Source organism: Brassica napus, chromosome C6, assembly GCF_020379485.1.
Source record: "Brassica napus cultivar Da-Ae chromosome C6, Da-Ae, whole genome shotgun sequence".
NCBI classification, from domain to species: Eukaryota; Viridiplantae; Streptophyta; class Magnoliopsida; order Brassicales; family Brassicaceae; genus Brassica; species Brassica napus.
In genome coordinates this window covers 46,277,850-46,294,345 of record NC_063449.1, presented here as the reverse complement: position 1 = coordinate 46,294,345, position 16,496 = coordinate 46,277,850, and the positions used below count along the sequence as shown (strand labels likewise).

At 35.8% G+C, this 16,496-nt stretch overlaps 2 protein-coding genes across 2 annotated transcripts; both read right to left on the bottom strand.

Moving 5' to 3' along the window:
• Window positions 1-4,931: 4,931 nt before the first annotated feature.
• On the bottom strand, window positions 4,932-6,575 carry LOC106427275 (protein RGF1 INDUCIBLE TRANSCRIPTION FACTOR 1). The gene is made up of 4 exons (XM_013868010.3): window positions 6,353-6,575; window positions 6,057-6,251; window positions 5,755-5,970; window positions 4,932-5,483 (listed from the first exon to the last, which is right to left on the bottom strand). The coding sequence occupies exons 1-4, from the start codon at window positions 6,353-6,355 to the stop codon at window positions 5,172-5,174; spliced, it is 726 nt and encodes a 241-aa protein (XP_013723464.1). The 5' UTR covers window positions 6,356-6,575; the 3' UTR covers window positions 4,932-5,171.
• A 4,353-nt stretch (window positions 6,576-10,928) lies between these two features.
• Window positions 10,929-15,401, bottom strand: LOC106427334 (squamosa promoter-binding-like protein 16). Its single transcript, XM_013868063.3, has 11 exons — window positions 15,052-15,401; window positions 14,380-14,913; window positions 14,110-14,297; window positions 13,255-14,027; window positions 13,100-13,174; window positions 12,919-13,026; window positions 12,724-12,835; window positions 12,507-12,642; window positions 12,292-12,430; window positions 11,708-12,211; window positions 10,929-11,628 (listed from the first exon to the last, which is right to left on the bottom strand). The coding sequence occupies exons 2-11, from the start codon at window positions 14,901-14,903 to the stop codon at window positions 11,221-11,223; spliced, it is 2,967 nt and encodes a 988-aa protein (XP_013723517.2). The 5' UTR covers window positions 14,904-14,913; window positions 15,052-15,401; the 3' UTR covers window positions 10,929-11,220.
• Window positions 15,402-16,496: the final 1,095 nt, after the last annotated feature.

Genomic DNA, 16,496 nt, shown 5'->3' with positions numbered 1-16,496 from the left:
TTTTACATCTGATTAAAATTCTTCAAATGATACAACAACAATAATAACATAAAATACTAAGTTACAATTCTTAGTCAAATTAAATTATTGTTAGTCGACATATTATAAAGTAGTATTTCTTGTTTTGAAATTATTTGTCCCAATCATAGGATCTAGATAGGAAACAAGTTTTTTTTTCCAACTCACACAGATTTTACATCGTATTTAAATTTACAAGATGATACAACAACAATAATAACATAAAATACTAAGTTACAAATCTTAGTCAAATTATATTATTGTTAGTTGATCTATTACAAAGTAGTTTTCTGGTTTTGAAATTATGTGTCCCAATTAGGTTAGTCCCAATCAAAAAGGTGATAGCCTTCGTCGCCGCGATTATAATACATCAGAGGTTTATCACCATATCCACCTTCACCGTAGACCTGCCAAACACATTCACTACATTTGTCTCTCCCACGATTGAATACAGTAAACCAATGATCTCCACCTCCACGCCATGTAACATGGCAACGAAATTTTGTAGTGCCTTTCCAATTTACCCTAAAATGGAAAGTATAATCCTGAAAATAAGGGATATGCTTTAACCCCAAATCACTTTCTGTAGAGCTGCAATGTATATTCATAACTTCTTTGTTAATTGCAGAATTTCTTATCACAATAGTTTTCTTTTGAAGAGGTAACAAACTTCTTGCGATGGGTTTTTTCATTGTAGCATCTGTAGAGGCTGATAACGATATTGACAGATAAAAAACAAGAGCATAAAACATGAGTTTTGTGCATGGATGATAGTTGGTGAAAGCCATGATTCTGAAGATTTAAGAATGAGATTTGATGAAAACAACATGTAGATATTTATAGTTTTTAAAATTAGCAATAAGAGATATACGCAAATATTTATAGTAAACTATTTTAGCTATTCATAGTATTTTCTAAAAGAATATTACGTTTCTTTTTATAAGCGATCAGAATATCTCTTCGCCAAAAACAAGCACCTTCTTTCTTTTATAGACAAAATTTTGACTAATCTAATCAATTTTAGTTTGTCAAATATTGTTCAATAAATATAAATAGTTAGTAATTTTCTTTTCCATTTTAACGCACAATCCAACTTGCACAATGCACGTTATGTTCAATCCGCATCAAATCCATACATTCATCTGAATCGTTAACAAATTTTTGATTAATTAGTAGATATACAGTGACTTAGTGGACTTGCAAGAGATTTTTCTCTAAAAAAAATTCTGATGTCTAAATTAAACTCAGATGTATTTGAAAAGTATATAAATTTTAAATGAAGAGATTTGTTAGTGAATCAAAATTTTGTTGTACAAGAAACTTTTGTATGAACAAAGAATTAAGCTAGCCATGGTTTTATTACACTATCTAAATACATACTATAGCTAGGGTTCATCAGTTCAAACATCATGTATTGCATTCATATAAGGGTATAGCCTATATATGAGCTATTTTACGAGTTGTCTCTAAGTTTTGAGTTTAAACCTCATGATGTTGAATTTGTTAAAAATGAGTAGAAGTTTAACGAATTGCCACACACACATAAAGTGACATTATACATATGTTACAAAGTTTTCCCTGAAACAATTACCATACATTACTTTTAAAAGATAAACAATTGCCATACATTTTAATGGAAAAAAGAATGATATATAGTCAAAAGTTAATTACAATGTAAAATAAATAAATATATGTATTCACTATACAATACATGACTGTCAACTTTTTAATTATCAAATACGAACTTGGTTTTCTGTTTTACAATCCTTTATTGGACGATATTGCAATAGTTTTTTCTGAAGAGGTAACAAGGCAACTCTTGATTTTAAGCAGAAAATAAAAAAAACAAGCAACTCTTGATTAGTTTTGGTTTTGGAATTTTGGACGGCAGATTTTAGTCAAGTCGGCAGTTGGATTTGGAGACAAATGATAAAACTGCGAGACACAGCAATTGAGAGATGGTGCCTGGAGGATTTCGAATAGTAGACACCCGCTGCTATGTCTGCTTCGGAATTGTCTACCTTTTCAACCTCCAAATGTTAACTCTGATGAACATGATTATTATGAGTGGAAGCTTACGCCAACTGACTCTGTCACAGAAAAAGTTCCCAAGTACTCCTTCATCACTTGGCTCCTACTGCGAGAGAGAATAGCAACAAGAGACAGACTGAGACATTGGGGAATGGCGGTTCCGTCTGCGTGTTTGCTATGCGGAGTGACTGATGAGAGTATGCAGCATGTGTTTTTCAATTTGTTCTTATTCATCTGAATTATGGAGAGCAGCATTCGAGAATAGTGGATTCAATCCACCTTCAACTTTCTCAGACTTTGTGGGTTGGATTATACCGGCATCTTTCACCAGATTATTTAACCAGTCATCCAAGCCTTCTCAAATGTTACTATAAAAAATTCATCTTCAACTTCGAGCAAGACTTTTGGGTTTGGACATGGAACCTCTAGGCAACCAACGATCCAGCCTTACTACACCCGTAAGGAACTCATCGGGAGAGAGCACCACCTATGTGTCTCATTGGTTTTCGCAGTTTCAAGACTGATGCATCAAGCTTCACATGCATCTATATTATTAAAAGATATTATTAAAAGAAAAGTACCCATTTGAAAATATTTTTACTTTATTAATTACACTCTTTATTTTTTTGTTTGTCTTTTTCAGTTGCATTTATAAAATATCCTAAAACGAATAAAATTACCTAATTTATTATTTGTCTTTTCAGTTACATTAATGAAATATGCTTAAATGAATTTAAACTTCTTATTTTATTATTTGTCTTTTTGAGTTACCTTAATGAAATATACTTAGATAAATTTGGATATAATGTCATTTAATCAACCAAAAAACCTCATGAGTTATCCTTACGTGCATAATTTTAATAATAAAGATTTTAAAAAATATGCATCATTAAAATGTTACCTAAAACATGCAGCACTAATATATAAACTGCATCAATAAAACTAGAATTTGACTCACACAATTGTACGGATATTATTTTCAGTTGATTAAATTTAAAACTAATTATTTATTCAAAAAAATATTTAAGAATGACTATCTTTTTAAAAATTATATGGTATTATTTGCTCATAACTCATTTGTCATTTGCTAAATTGTTAGAAAAAAAATTTAGCATAATATAACTCATTTGTCATTTGCTAAATTGTTAGAAAGAAAATTTTAGCATAATATAACTCACTTGTCATTTGCTAAATTTATGGTTTTTATTTATATTTTTTATTATTTAATTATAATATTTTCATTTTATATTTGAAAGATAAATGAATTTTCTTTCAAACAATATTTTTGTAAATGTATTTTTTTTTTAAATAATCAATTTAAATTGTTATTATCATTGAATATAATTATTTTTGACATAATTTGAGTTTTCGTTTACATCAAAACTTATCATATTTTAGGATAATTTTAATTTAAAATGTAATTTTCATATTTTTCAAACAAATTCTAAAAATATTTTTTAAATATTTTGTTATAATTTTTTAAAAAATATTGAGTTGCATTTCAAATAAAAAGGTAAAGATATCAAAAATATTCTAATTAAAATATGTAAAATTTAATATAGTTTTAAGGAAATGGTCAAAATAAAAAAATTACACATAAAAAAATCATGATTTTTGTTAACTGGACGGATCATTATTTATATAATATCGCACACGAAAGAAAATTTTATGTTTTTACAATTATCTAATTAACTCTATATACTCTTTTTTTTATATTTTTTTATGATATCACACATTCGTAAAAAAATATATAGTTTAAGATGCAAAAAAAAATATTTATTTAATGAATATAATACGAACGAATATTACAAATACATCATTTAATAAAATAAATAATTAAAAACTAAAAATTCATAGCCGCGCTGGCGCGCGGATCAAAGTCTAGTTTCTTTTATTACAGTAGTAAAAGGATTTAGCCTTCTTTATTTCATTTTTTTCATGTCCAGCCCCAATTGTAAAGGATGCTCCTTTTGGAAAGTGAGATAGAAGAAATAATATTTTAAAAGAAAAACTCTTGATTAGTTCTTCGTATGTAGCAGAAAGCTAACAAGAGCGATATTAACGCATAAAAATAAGAGCAGAAATCATGATTTTTGTACACTTCTGATTGTTGGAGGAAGCCAATAATCTCACTATTAAAGAACGAGATTTTGCAAAGACAAATTCCAATATTTGTAAGATGAGAAACATAAATAGTTTATTAAATTTTGTTATTTTTTAGGAATTACTTGATATTTTTATATAGAATTTGTTTACTAGGAACAAGATAGGAAATAAGTATTTTTCTTTTCTTTCAACAACTCCTATAGCTTTTACATCGTATTTAAATTTGTAAGATGATACAACAACAATAATAACATAAAATACTAAGTTACAAATCTTAGTCAAATTATATTATTGTTAGTTGATCTATTACAAAGTAGCATATCTGGTTTTGAAATTATGTGTCCCAATCATAAAGGCTATAGCCATTTCCTCCGTTGCAATCTAAAAGCATCAGAGGTTTATCAAGTGCACCATAACCGTACATCTGCCAAACAACTTTACTTATTGAATACAGTAAACCAATGATCTCCACCTCCACGCCATGTAACATGGCAACGGAATTTTGTAGTGCCTTTCCGATTTACTTTAAACTTGAAACTATACCTCTGAAAATAAGGGATATGTTTAAACCCTAAATCATCTTCCGAAGAGCTGCAATGTACATTAATAACTTCTTTGTTTAATGCAAAATTGATTATCTCAACAGTTTTATTTTGAAGAGGTAACAAACTTCTTGCGACTTTCATTTATTATATATTTAGTTGTCGTAGAAGTGTAAACAAGAGAACCACTTCGTTTTCCTCTGGAAATCTCTTTTTCTGTAATGCACAAATACGTCTTCACAAACAGGTCTTTACTGATAAAACTATATAAAAACATATTTCAATCCCTTGAGCACTACAAACATATCCCCTATATATTATATAAACAAAGGGGAAAGCGCTGTATATGATTTTCCTTATATTATCTAATTCTATAAAGAAAAACAATACTAACAACCATTTACAATACTATGACCGCATCTTGTAATATGTATGGGAACGTTTTCTATATGGTTAGTTACGTTTTGGTTAAGTTCAGAACGGAGCACGGTGTGGTACGCCCTTCCGTCTGCTTGAGTTCCGGTGATTATATATAGGTGGTGTCACCGGAGAAAGATTAAAACCGCTTTCATCACCGGAGCTTGAAGACCATTGATCTCCTGAAAAGTAATCTGATTTAGCGGTGGAGATGGAGAGACCACTCATCAGACGGTTGAAAGCACATGTCTTGCGTATCTTAGTTGGTGTGGTCGCCTCATCAGAGTCCTCCCCAGCTTGATACTCCCTCCCATGCTTCCCTTTCAAAGAGAAGGTTAGACTTTGATTTCCACTTTTCATCCCTCCAAGCTGAATCACCCAAAACAAGATCAACATGGTCAGTGACATATCAAATTATTCGTATGCTCTATTCAAAAAATATTAACTGACATTTAAAAAAATTAATAATATAGTTTAAAAGTAGTAGTTTCAACTTTTCTTTTGAAACTATAACTTTTAAATTAAGATTAGTATACAAATTTAAAATTTAGACAATAATTTATGCATTTATTTAAGATCAAAAACAAAAACAGAGGATGAGATTTTCTGAAGTGGAATGAGAAAAGATATTTGTATTTACTTTGCAACCAAGAGAGCAGAAACGGAAAGAATCAAGGAGACTTCTGCAACATATTTCGCATGTATTGGTAACGCCTTTGCCGATTCTTGGCTGAGGACGTTCGTTCAAGAACACGATCCTTGCGCTGTTGATTATATAAGTCTGAACACAAGAGATGTCTATGTACTTCTGAATCTCATTCACCCTCACAACGTTGTGGTACGATGATCTTCGTATCTAAGGGTAAACATTCGATTTTATTATTATGTTTTTTTTGTGAATTTAAGAGAAAAACAAATTGAGAGATATGATGAAGAACAAACCTGAAGGACACGATGGTTTTTGTGATTTGTCAAACAGTAAGAGCAAAAGGAACTAGAAGTGCAGTCAAGACAGAACATGTTGCATTCGCTTTTGTTGGAATCAGCGTGGATCGAACATGGGACGAAGTAGTTTGCTCTTAGCAATGGGATTAGCCATGGTGGTGGACTTTCTTCTTCTGCTCTCATCACTGGTCCCTGGAGAGTTTTAAGACCAATTCAAACGGTAGCAAATATAAAGAGTCTGCATAGAATATTTTAAAGGGGAAAATAGATAATAAGAAGAAGAGATAAGTCACCATGAGTTTCTTTCTACCGTGCTTACTGGACTCAAAGTTCTTGTGGTTTGATTGAAAAGACTAAGAAAAAGAGATGATTTAAGTTAGTGGCTGCTATAGCTGAAAACGATAGAAATTAAGGGTTACTTGTGTTTTGAGTTTGAAGTCGGTCACGAGGATTTGAGGTTTATAATAACTCGAATGAAAATCATTTAATATCCTCTTTTAATTTTTGTAGTTATCTTTAATTAATACTTTTCTTGGCTGTATTATCTATTTGACAAATCAGTGTATCTAATTGCTTCTTTTGTTCCATTAGAGGCACACGTATAAGTTAAGGTGCACATGTGTGTGTCTGTAGAGACCCTAGAAGTAAAAGAGCTTAAGAAAAGTAGTATTATTGAAGTTGAACAATTGAATCATTGCTCGCAAATTATTTTGTTCGGCACAAAATTTATTTTGTCGTTTGCGCTTTAAAAAGATCAAGCCGACTATATTCTTCGGTCCTACATCACTTCCCAATGTGGGATATTTTTCCTATCAAAATTTATTAGTTTATATTACTTATAATGTAATGTTTATGTTGAGTTTTTGATAACTGTACACTGTTTATATAAATGTGTTTTCAAACGACCTTTATATTTGATTCTAAATGTTAGTCTCTCTCTTCCTAAACGCAGAATGTTTCAAAAAAATTTAATGTTTCAGTGTAAGATGTTTTCAACTTTCTAACTAATTTTTATTTTATTAAAAACTGTGTAACCAATCATATTTAATAATCTAATTTATAAATTGGTTGAATACCATTATTTTATAGTTTTTGTGATATTTTTTAGACAAAAAATTAATTTTCTTAGTATGCATATTTTTTTTCTTAACTATCTTAGATTTAGAAACTGAAGGAATATTATAGAAGAGTTTATTTTCTAATCCACTTTTATTTTTAAATATATTTTTATTTGAAAAAAGTAACATTTTTCTACATTTTTATAAAAAAAATATAAAATTTATATTTAAAGATAATTGCATTACAAATATTAGTTTCTATTGTAGAGATGTCTTACATGTAGATAACAACCTATTGTAACTTGAAAGTTCATCAGAATTGACCGACTTCGGATGAATTAGTGAATAAATAGGGTAAATACCAAATACTGAATAGTAGAGTAACAGTGAGAGAGAAAGTAGCGAAAGAGAGAGAAAGTAGATCTCCGGTGATCGGCCGGCGCGTGAGCGTGCGTGCCGTCGCCGGAGACCGTCATCCTTCAGTGAAAAGTCCATGATTGTGTTTCACCTTCGTTTCTAACGGCTTCTGCCTTGCCTGAGCTCTGGTCAGCCATCCTAGGTGGTGGTTCTGTCACTGGTGTGAAGACGCGGAGGTCTGAAGGAGCGGAGTGGTGAAGATGTTTGTGTTTTCGTTTCCGGGAGGTGGAGGCTTAGTTAGCTCCGCCGCCGCCGGTTTTAGTCGCTGAGAGGCGGAAGTTACTATAATTTCGTCGTCGTCAGCTCAAGTTCCCGGGAGGTTAAGGCTCCGTCAGTCTTACGTCGCCGGCTTCAGCGTCTCGAGGGTGGTTGTTTATTCGAGTATGGGCTCTGGTCATAGAGCGGGAGAGGTTTCTTCGGGTAGTGAATTTTAGGGTTTGTATCTTCGCCGTCGAATGAGCTTTCCACAGTGGGATGATGCTCTCCGACAGGGCTTCAGTATGGTGAAGAAGAGATGTGGTTTCGGTGGAGGCTCGAAGGGATTAAGAGCTCCGGTGATTCGAGGATTCCAGCGGTTGGGTACAGTAGCTTGGGAAGGCGGAGACGGTCGGGTCGAGGCGGAGCGACGCGTGGCGCACTGATGGTCAGGATCTCCACACGTGGTGCGCTTCAGCCTCCTCGACGCACGCGTTTCCAGAGTCGGTCGGTATCGGGCTTGGGCCGTGGTAGCCTTGTGGCCTTTCGGTTTGGTTTGTTTTGTTTGGTTGCCCGTTTAGTTTTATGGGCCTGTGTATTTGGGTTTCGGCCATTGGGTTTGGCCCGTATTTTTTAATAAAATCAAAATTTGATGGAAAAAAAAAGAATAGTAGAGTAACAGTCAGTAAATTAAATAATTAGTCAAATAAGAATTGTCTAAAACATTACGTGGCTAAAGGTGAAGAGGCAGTAATATCAACGGACACGGAGGAGACAGAACCGAACTGGAGATTGGTGTAGATTCTGGTCTGAGCCGTTGGATTTTGAAAAAGCTCTTCTCGGAGACAAATCTTTCTATGTGACGTTGCACACATTTTTGTCTTTTACTGGTTTTACCTACATGACAAATCTTAGACCGTAGGATTCGGAAAATTGCCACCACTTATAATCTAATCGTAGGGTCAGCGAGCGTCTTCTACGTGATCCAAAACATTGATAATGTAAAATAAAAGCTACAGAAATGAGCTTTTATCATCTAGTGAGTGTTTTTTTTGTGAAGTACAATCTATTCTAAACTGTTGGATTCTACTTTGTCCAGAATCTAGTAATAGCTGTACGGCTCGTGATTTTCTTATATAGTCTAAACTATTAGGAACTTATCACATTGGTGTGGACATTATAATACTTTTACATTCTTATGTTATAGTAAAATTTCATGCATATACTTCCAAGCTAGTGGAGTAGTTCAACTTTATATCTTTTTCAATTTTTACTTTTTTTTTTCATCTGAATTTTATGAAAAGGCAAAAGCCCGAAAACAAAAACCAAACAACAAAGCCCAACTTCTAAAAGCCCAAAGCAATGGACCAACCAAAAAACCCAACAACTAAAACACGGCCTACGGCCCACATCACCTAGTCGGACAAACCGAGGAAAACACGCCGAAACGTGTGTTGAATTTAGCGAAAGAAAGAGACACGTGTCAACCTCTAACAACAAGAGAAAACACGTGTCTCGCAACCAAGCGCCACCACCAAACATGACCGAACAACCGCGAGAAACGCCGGACCACGTCGGAATCAGAACCACCACTCGGAATTCAACCAGGACCTTAACCAGAGCCACCGAATCCATCTCCAATGACTGTATTGGAAGATTGCTGGAATCAGTTTCTTCAAGCGAACGTTTTGGAGAGTTCAATCGAAATCGAAAACGAAATCAAAATCGAGATCTCATCCAAGATCAGGCCCACGCACACCACAAACTCGTCACTCACCTTGATCACACCCGAGGAGAACAAACAAGACCAACCCAAACATCTGATACTATAACCGGCGATCACCACCACAAAAGCTTCATCGCCGTGAAAACGAAAGCCGAATAGTTCCGCCAGAGAGAGCGCGAACCACCAGAAACAAGGGCCGGCTACACGCCGTCGAGAAGACCACCGTGTACCAGAGTCGAAATTCTTACGCCGTCGAAGGGGCGACCGCAACTCTCAATCTCTCGAAACAGAGAGAGAAGAGAGAGAAAGCCCGCTTTTTCAAATTTCTACTTCTGACCCGAAGTTTTTTTTTTCTGAAAGTATTTTATTAAAGGGACAAAGCTCAACCGGGACAAAGTCCAACCCGAAACAAAAGCTAAGGCCTAAACAATGCCAGATTACAAAACTCAATGGGCAGTCAGCCCAATAAAGAAAAACCGTCGAGAAGGGTAAAGGGCAGACGCCTCACCACGTGTACGATCGACGCACGATTCAGGATACACGCGTCAAGACGAAGCCACACCTCCTCCGGAAAAGTTACGTCGGAGCGCTGGCAACAGCGAGACAAATCTGACCCGAAGTTTAAATACATGATAGCTTCGTTTAAGCTGGTAGAACATACGGATAGATAAGATAACAACATCTATGTCTCGATGGAAAACAGTATGCCAATCGATTGAGATTGCGTGAGTTAACGAAACTCTAAAATGAACATAATTATCTAAGTCCCTACACTAGAAAATAATGCAATCTATATGCTAATTTTTTCTTCTGGATATATAATGAATGTCTGCTATCTTCTACACTTATCTAATAGACTAGTGACATTGAAAGTAACAAGCCTTCAAAAGGACTCCCAATAACAAAGTATTCTCAAGTAAATTATCTAAAATGTTTCTTCTTTTTCTCACTGATTTTTCATAGGTTTTAATTTTCTTTTGCTGTCCAATATAGAAAGGAGTGGGGGAACAATTAGACAAACAAGTACACATTTTAATATAATACACAGATGACTATGGGGTAACACATTTTAATATAATATACAGATGACCATGGTAAGTCATCCACAAATGTAATGTACTATAGTACTCGTGACAGATACTAAATCAATAAACTATATAACATGGAATATGGTTAAGAGATGGTGATAATAATAATAACAAGAGAAGTGTGATCCACGTAATCAGTTAGTAGCTATCAATTGAAAACTAAACATAACCACTAATTGTTCAAAATGTTGGGAGAAAAGTTGACGAATCCTCTTCTTTTTTTCTGCGATCTTATCTCTTTCCAAATCCACATAAAGAAAACTAGTTTTTGTTATTTGTTTGTATATCAAAAAGTGATAGACACTTGTGGGAAGAAGGTGAGTAAAAGGTGCAGAACACTGTTGACCGACCTGAACTATAGCCAATAGCACGTGGTCGAAGTAAATAAAGGAAGGTGATACTATTTATACATATAGCATTATCACCATTTATACATATAGCATTAGAAGAAAGGATGTTACATTACAATCTTATTAGCCACAGCTTCTGTGTTGTTAAGAGAAACAAAAGAACAGAACTAGAAGTGTAACTAAAATAGATTCAAGAATACAAACATAATTAGCCAAAATATATATTTAAAAAAACACACACAGGTATTGAGAAGCTATGTCTACTCTTTCTTCTCTGTACTCTCCTTGCAATAATCAACACTTAATTATACAAAGCCTCTCTTTTTTTTAGACTGAGCCATAATCAAGACCTCCCCAGCTGAAGTGTGACCCTTGTCTGACGATAGGGAAAGCATGCATAAACACGCAGACGCAGACACAGACGGTAGCAACGGCAACCATTGAGTGAATGATCCGAGTTGGAAACAAGCGACGTGTGCCTGATACCTTCTTCTGATACTTGAGGGCCACGCTTGCGCATGTGTTGCAAGATCTTTTGAGATCCGAGCTTAGCCTCTTACTCAAACCAATCTGGTCGATCCCGTTTTCGATGTTTAAAGATACTTGACCGTTTCTCTTGTCTGCAAGTTTGCGAGACACCAGGGTGTTGTAACCGTGGTTGCTCCTCATTGCAGCGTAGCTAAACGGAGTCTGTCCACTTGCATCTATTAACGTATTCCAAGAGGACAATCCAATCTGAAAAAAAAAAACAGTAACAAAAGTGAGAGACTCTCACCAGAAGAGAGAGTTCTAAGAGTAGAGAAACTATTATTACCTCTTGTGGATCATTAGTCAAGACATCAATCATATCCTCCGAGCCAGAAGTAGAAGCAGCCAGATGCAGAGGCGTGATACCACCAGGTCCCTTGACGCTAGGCAAGAAGATGAACCTTTTAGCACTGTAATGAATCAGCGTCTCCGCCATCTTTGTGTTCTTCCTTTTGACAGCTCGGCTCAGCAGCTGAGACTCAGCCAACATATCTAAAGACTCTTTGCTCATCACACCGTCTCTCTCCACTATCATATCCAGGAGGGCTCTCACGAGAGAAGAGTAGTCTCTCTCAACAGAGCTTACAAGCAGAAACTTGAAGCGAGAGAGGGAGAAGTCTGATTCGGATCTACATTTCTTCTGAAACAGCCAACCGAGCTCGTTCAAGAAGCAAAGAACTTCTTCTCTTGAACTTGGATGAAACTCATCTTCAAGGCGATTCAGCTCTTTGCAAATGGTGGTGTTGGCGATAATCAAAGGGAAACTATCGCTTCTGAATCCATTCTCCACCTGTGTGTTGGACACATTAGCTTAGTGTTAAAACTAACATCTTCCAAAACTATGTTAGTTCGGTTATTTCGAGGTTTTACCTCAAGGAAACAGCGCCCCAGAGAGCCAGAGGTATTGACTTTGAACCTATTTACATTTAACTCATCATATTTGGTGCTTCTATGCGCCGTTCCAGTTACTTCCACTGAGGTATAGTTACCCATATGAGCGCAACGGAAACTGCATCACAATAACCTTAAAGGTTAGAACAAAAAAGAAACATAAACATGAGAAGAAATGGCTAAATCGCTGATACCTGATTCCATCATTAGTCAAGCTTCTTCCTCTTACTACCAAAGTAGTTTCTTCACCGGCTACAACAGCCACAGGTGACACCGTGATCAGCTCTGGTGAACTCAACGTTCTCCAAGATTTGCTCAGACGAATTCTACCTGTAACATTGAATAGAGAACACTAAGTTATTATCTATACGCACCAAGGGAGAGAGAAGAAGAAGCTCATGAGCGGCTCACCATGTTTGTAAGACGCGAGCTGTCTCCCTGTGTTGACTAAAAACCTTGTGCTGCTCCAAAACTCTGAATCTTGAACCAAAGAACTAACTCGCTGCAGCAAGTTTTCTTCAAGCTAAACGAAGACGATACAAAACCCCATCAGTAAGAGCAAACTCGAATACTATTAACAAACGTATTCAAGCAAATCAAACTCACTTGTTCCCAAGCAGAAGCTGGCATTGCCACATAGACAGATAGAATAACACAACCAGGCCTAATATAACTCTCCATTTCTGATGGAATGCTAGAAAGCCAGCTAGAGATCTGTAAAATTAAGAGTTGAGCACTGTGAAGATCTTAGGACTTAATAAGGGAGAGCAAACAATAATTCTATTACTTCGGTTCTCAATGTCCCAGGGAGCTGACTAGGATCTTTTCCAAGCAGTTTGAAAACTATCTTCCCTGTGCGGTCCTGTTTAAAACACACATGAAAGTAGGCATTAGACCTGCTCTGCTAAGATGTTGACAATGTAAATGTGGTAATCTGCATACCTGAGAATCAGAGTTTAAGCTGGGAGGTGAATAATCCGAACCAGACGAAGCATAACTAGGATTTGCAGCAGCAGCTCCTCTGTTTGATCCACCAAAAAGCTCTAAAGGCAAACAACTATTCCTCGGACAGGGACTAGAGTTTTTGCAATTGTTAGATCTCATGGTTTCAGGAGACGTCTGCATTGGGAACAGCTCCTGCATGACCGGAGACGATGACGGTGATCTATCTTCCACAGGGTTGCTGCTCGCGGAGGAATAGTACTTCCCTAAAGATGCAACCGTTGGTTGTTGCCTCTCATCCTCTGGAGAAGAGGTGAATAGTTGAAGAGACAAGCTAGAAGATCTAGTCTCCTGAGAAGGAGACGGGTTGTTGCTGCTGCTGGTTCTCTCACCTCCCACAAAAGGAGGAAACTCCAAAGTCCTCTTTTCTAAATTGGTTGCAGTAGCTTGGTCAGGTGAAGTTAGCGTAGTCTTATCATTGCTACCAAATCCTCCTTGAGATAAGAACGCTATGGCCTCAGGTGCAGACGAACCTAGAGTGGAAGAGAGAACAGCAAGCAAGTCCATTGTAGAAGGAGAAGAGGCCGCCCCATTCACATCATATCGTGAGTTCATAGGTTGATCAAGATTTTTCCTAGCTAAAACTCCGATACTGTTCAACTTAGAGACAAGATCCATAGGGAGAGGCAACGCATTGATCTTGTTGAGTATCTGAAGAAGCTGCTCTCTTTGCGGCACAGCCGGAGATCCATTGGATTGAGAACCGTTCCTACCTGCAAACACACAAACCAAGAATGAGGTTTATTCCCACTAACATCATCACCAGAGAGAGGAGAGAGAGAGAGAGATGTTAACCTTGTGCACAAGCCAAAGCTGTTAACAAAGCCATAACATCCACATTAGCTTTGTTTTGATCAGAAGCTGCTACAGCCCCACCAGATGCAACCTCCTCCGGCTGAGTTTTCCTTCTCCTCCTGTTATGTCCAGCTAATCTCCGCCTGCAGCTTCTCTTCCCCTCGTCAAACTCGGAAAGAAGATGAAACCTAAACCAAAAGATCTAAATTAAGACTTTTAAATCATATTTTCAGAAGGAAAAAAAAAAAACAAAGGTTAGATTCTTTCAACCTGCTACACTGTTGGCAAAACCTCTGCATCTGATTCCCAACAAGAGCTTTGGTAGCTTTACTGTGAACCTCGCACACCTTATGTCTTCTGTGATAGTCCTTAGCAACTGATAGATCTTCGTTACAGTTATCCACCTGGCACTTGGGGTAGTTCCTCCCCGGAGATCCAGACTTAACCTTCTTGCTAGGTCTGGTGGTCTCTTCCACGGTGCTTAGATTCAAATCAAGACCTCTTATTTCTTCTCCTTCATAACTCAAACCTCCGTTGTTGTTGTTGTTCGCATTGAGATCAAACTGCGTGCCGTTCCCAACCTGAAGATCAGACTGTTCAGCTGCCTCTACAGGTTTAGCTTCGAATCTCTGACTGTCCCATTCCCACATCTTAGGGTTCCAATCGTTCTGTGGCTGAGGAGGGACAAGCCAGTACGGCTGACGATTCGACATCTGGTAATAAAGATCTCGTTTTCTCCCTATGGGATGGTGAATTGAGACCGGACCAGCTACTTGAGGACCCACCTCATCCATCTCTAACGACCTGAATCACTCAAAAAAAGCTCAGTGGTTGGAATTGAAACAGACAGAAGACAGTTAAAGTCTTTCTCTTTTGGGAAAGTTTAATTGTCTGAAACTAAAACTAGAGGAGACTTTTGTAATAGAACGAATCGACGTGTACCTTCAGAGAACAAAAAACCCTTTTCTCCGATCCAACGAAATCGAATCGAACAATTAAGAGGGCTTCCCTTCAGAGACTCCCAAAAAAATCGAATCTTGGCTTCAAAAAATTTCAGACTTGTGGAAATGATTAAGGAACGAAAGGGAATCGAAAGTTTAGTTCTTTTGTTTTTCTGGGGAAGCTTCGTCTCTCTCTCTCTCTCTCTCTCTCTCTCTCTCTCTCTGTGTTTCAGTCGTCTTCGACTTTCTTAGCTTTTACTACAAAACCTTTTCTTATGTTTTTGTTCGGTGATGGCACAAACTGTAAATTCGGAGAAACTGAAGGGCGTTTCTGTAATAAAAAACTCTTCGTTTTTGTAAATAATCCGAGATTCGTATTATTATTGTTTGTTTGCATTTTATTTTATTTTTGTATTCACCATTGAATTGAATTCCTTATTTTCCTATCAACCATTGACGACATACATTAATTTTTTATTCAACAATAATGATATCATGTGGTGAATTAAGAAAAACATGTAGAAACGTAACGTACAGAAAAACAAAAAAATATTCAATTCAAACGAGAAAAGAGGTTTTATGTTTATGTTATAAATTAAAAAGCCTCTAAATATTGATAAAGAATACAAATGTATTATTGACTTTCCCTATCGTTAACTACTTTTAACCAAAGTTGAAAGCGACAATAATCGTATTTAATTTTTTTTAGAAGAGAATTTCGCTCAGTTTACTTCATATGTTCCGTTGAATTTTAAAATTTTTGGTGCATAAGCAAAAGTGTTCAGCAATATAATTTGAGACCATATAATTTCATAACATTTTGATTTGACCATAGAGATATGAAACTGATGTAAACAATTTTATAGAAACAAATAATATAGTAAATAAACAGAGAATGTGTGGATATTGATGTTGACAAATTATATGTAATCGAAATGTTAATGGAATACAAACCAAAGTGACAGTTAGATACATATACTACTTACTGACTATCTATATCAATCAAAACCGCAAATTGCGTTAATATCATGAACTTATTATACCTTTAAACATAAATTCCTTGATTTATATTTTTCTTTCGATAAAAAAAATTCCTTGATTTTTTGAAGATAGGTTTTCATATCCTTAAACCTCAATACCTGATTCACTATGTATTTCTTTTATTCATCACGTATTTTGCCAATCCAAATGACACTACAAGAAAACGTGCCCATAACAACGAACATTTACGACGAAAATATTTCGTCGTAAATTTACATGATGTTTACAACAAAATTACGCAGAATCTAACTTTCGTCGTAAACGCTATGTAAATTTACGACGAAATCTTTTCGTCGTAAACTCCATGTAAGTTTACGACAAATGTACGTGGAATGAGAAATACGTCGTAATCATTACATCGACATTACAACGAAGCATGTTACCGTTATATTTAGGTGAAAACAT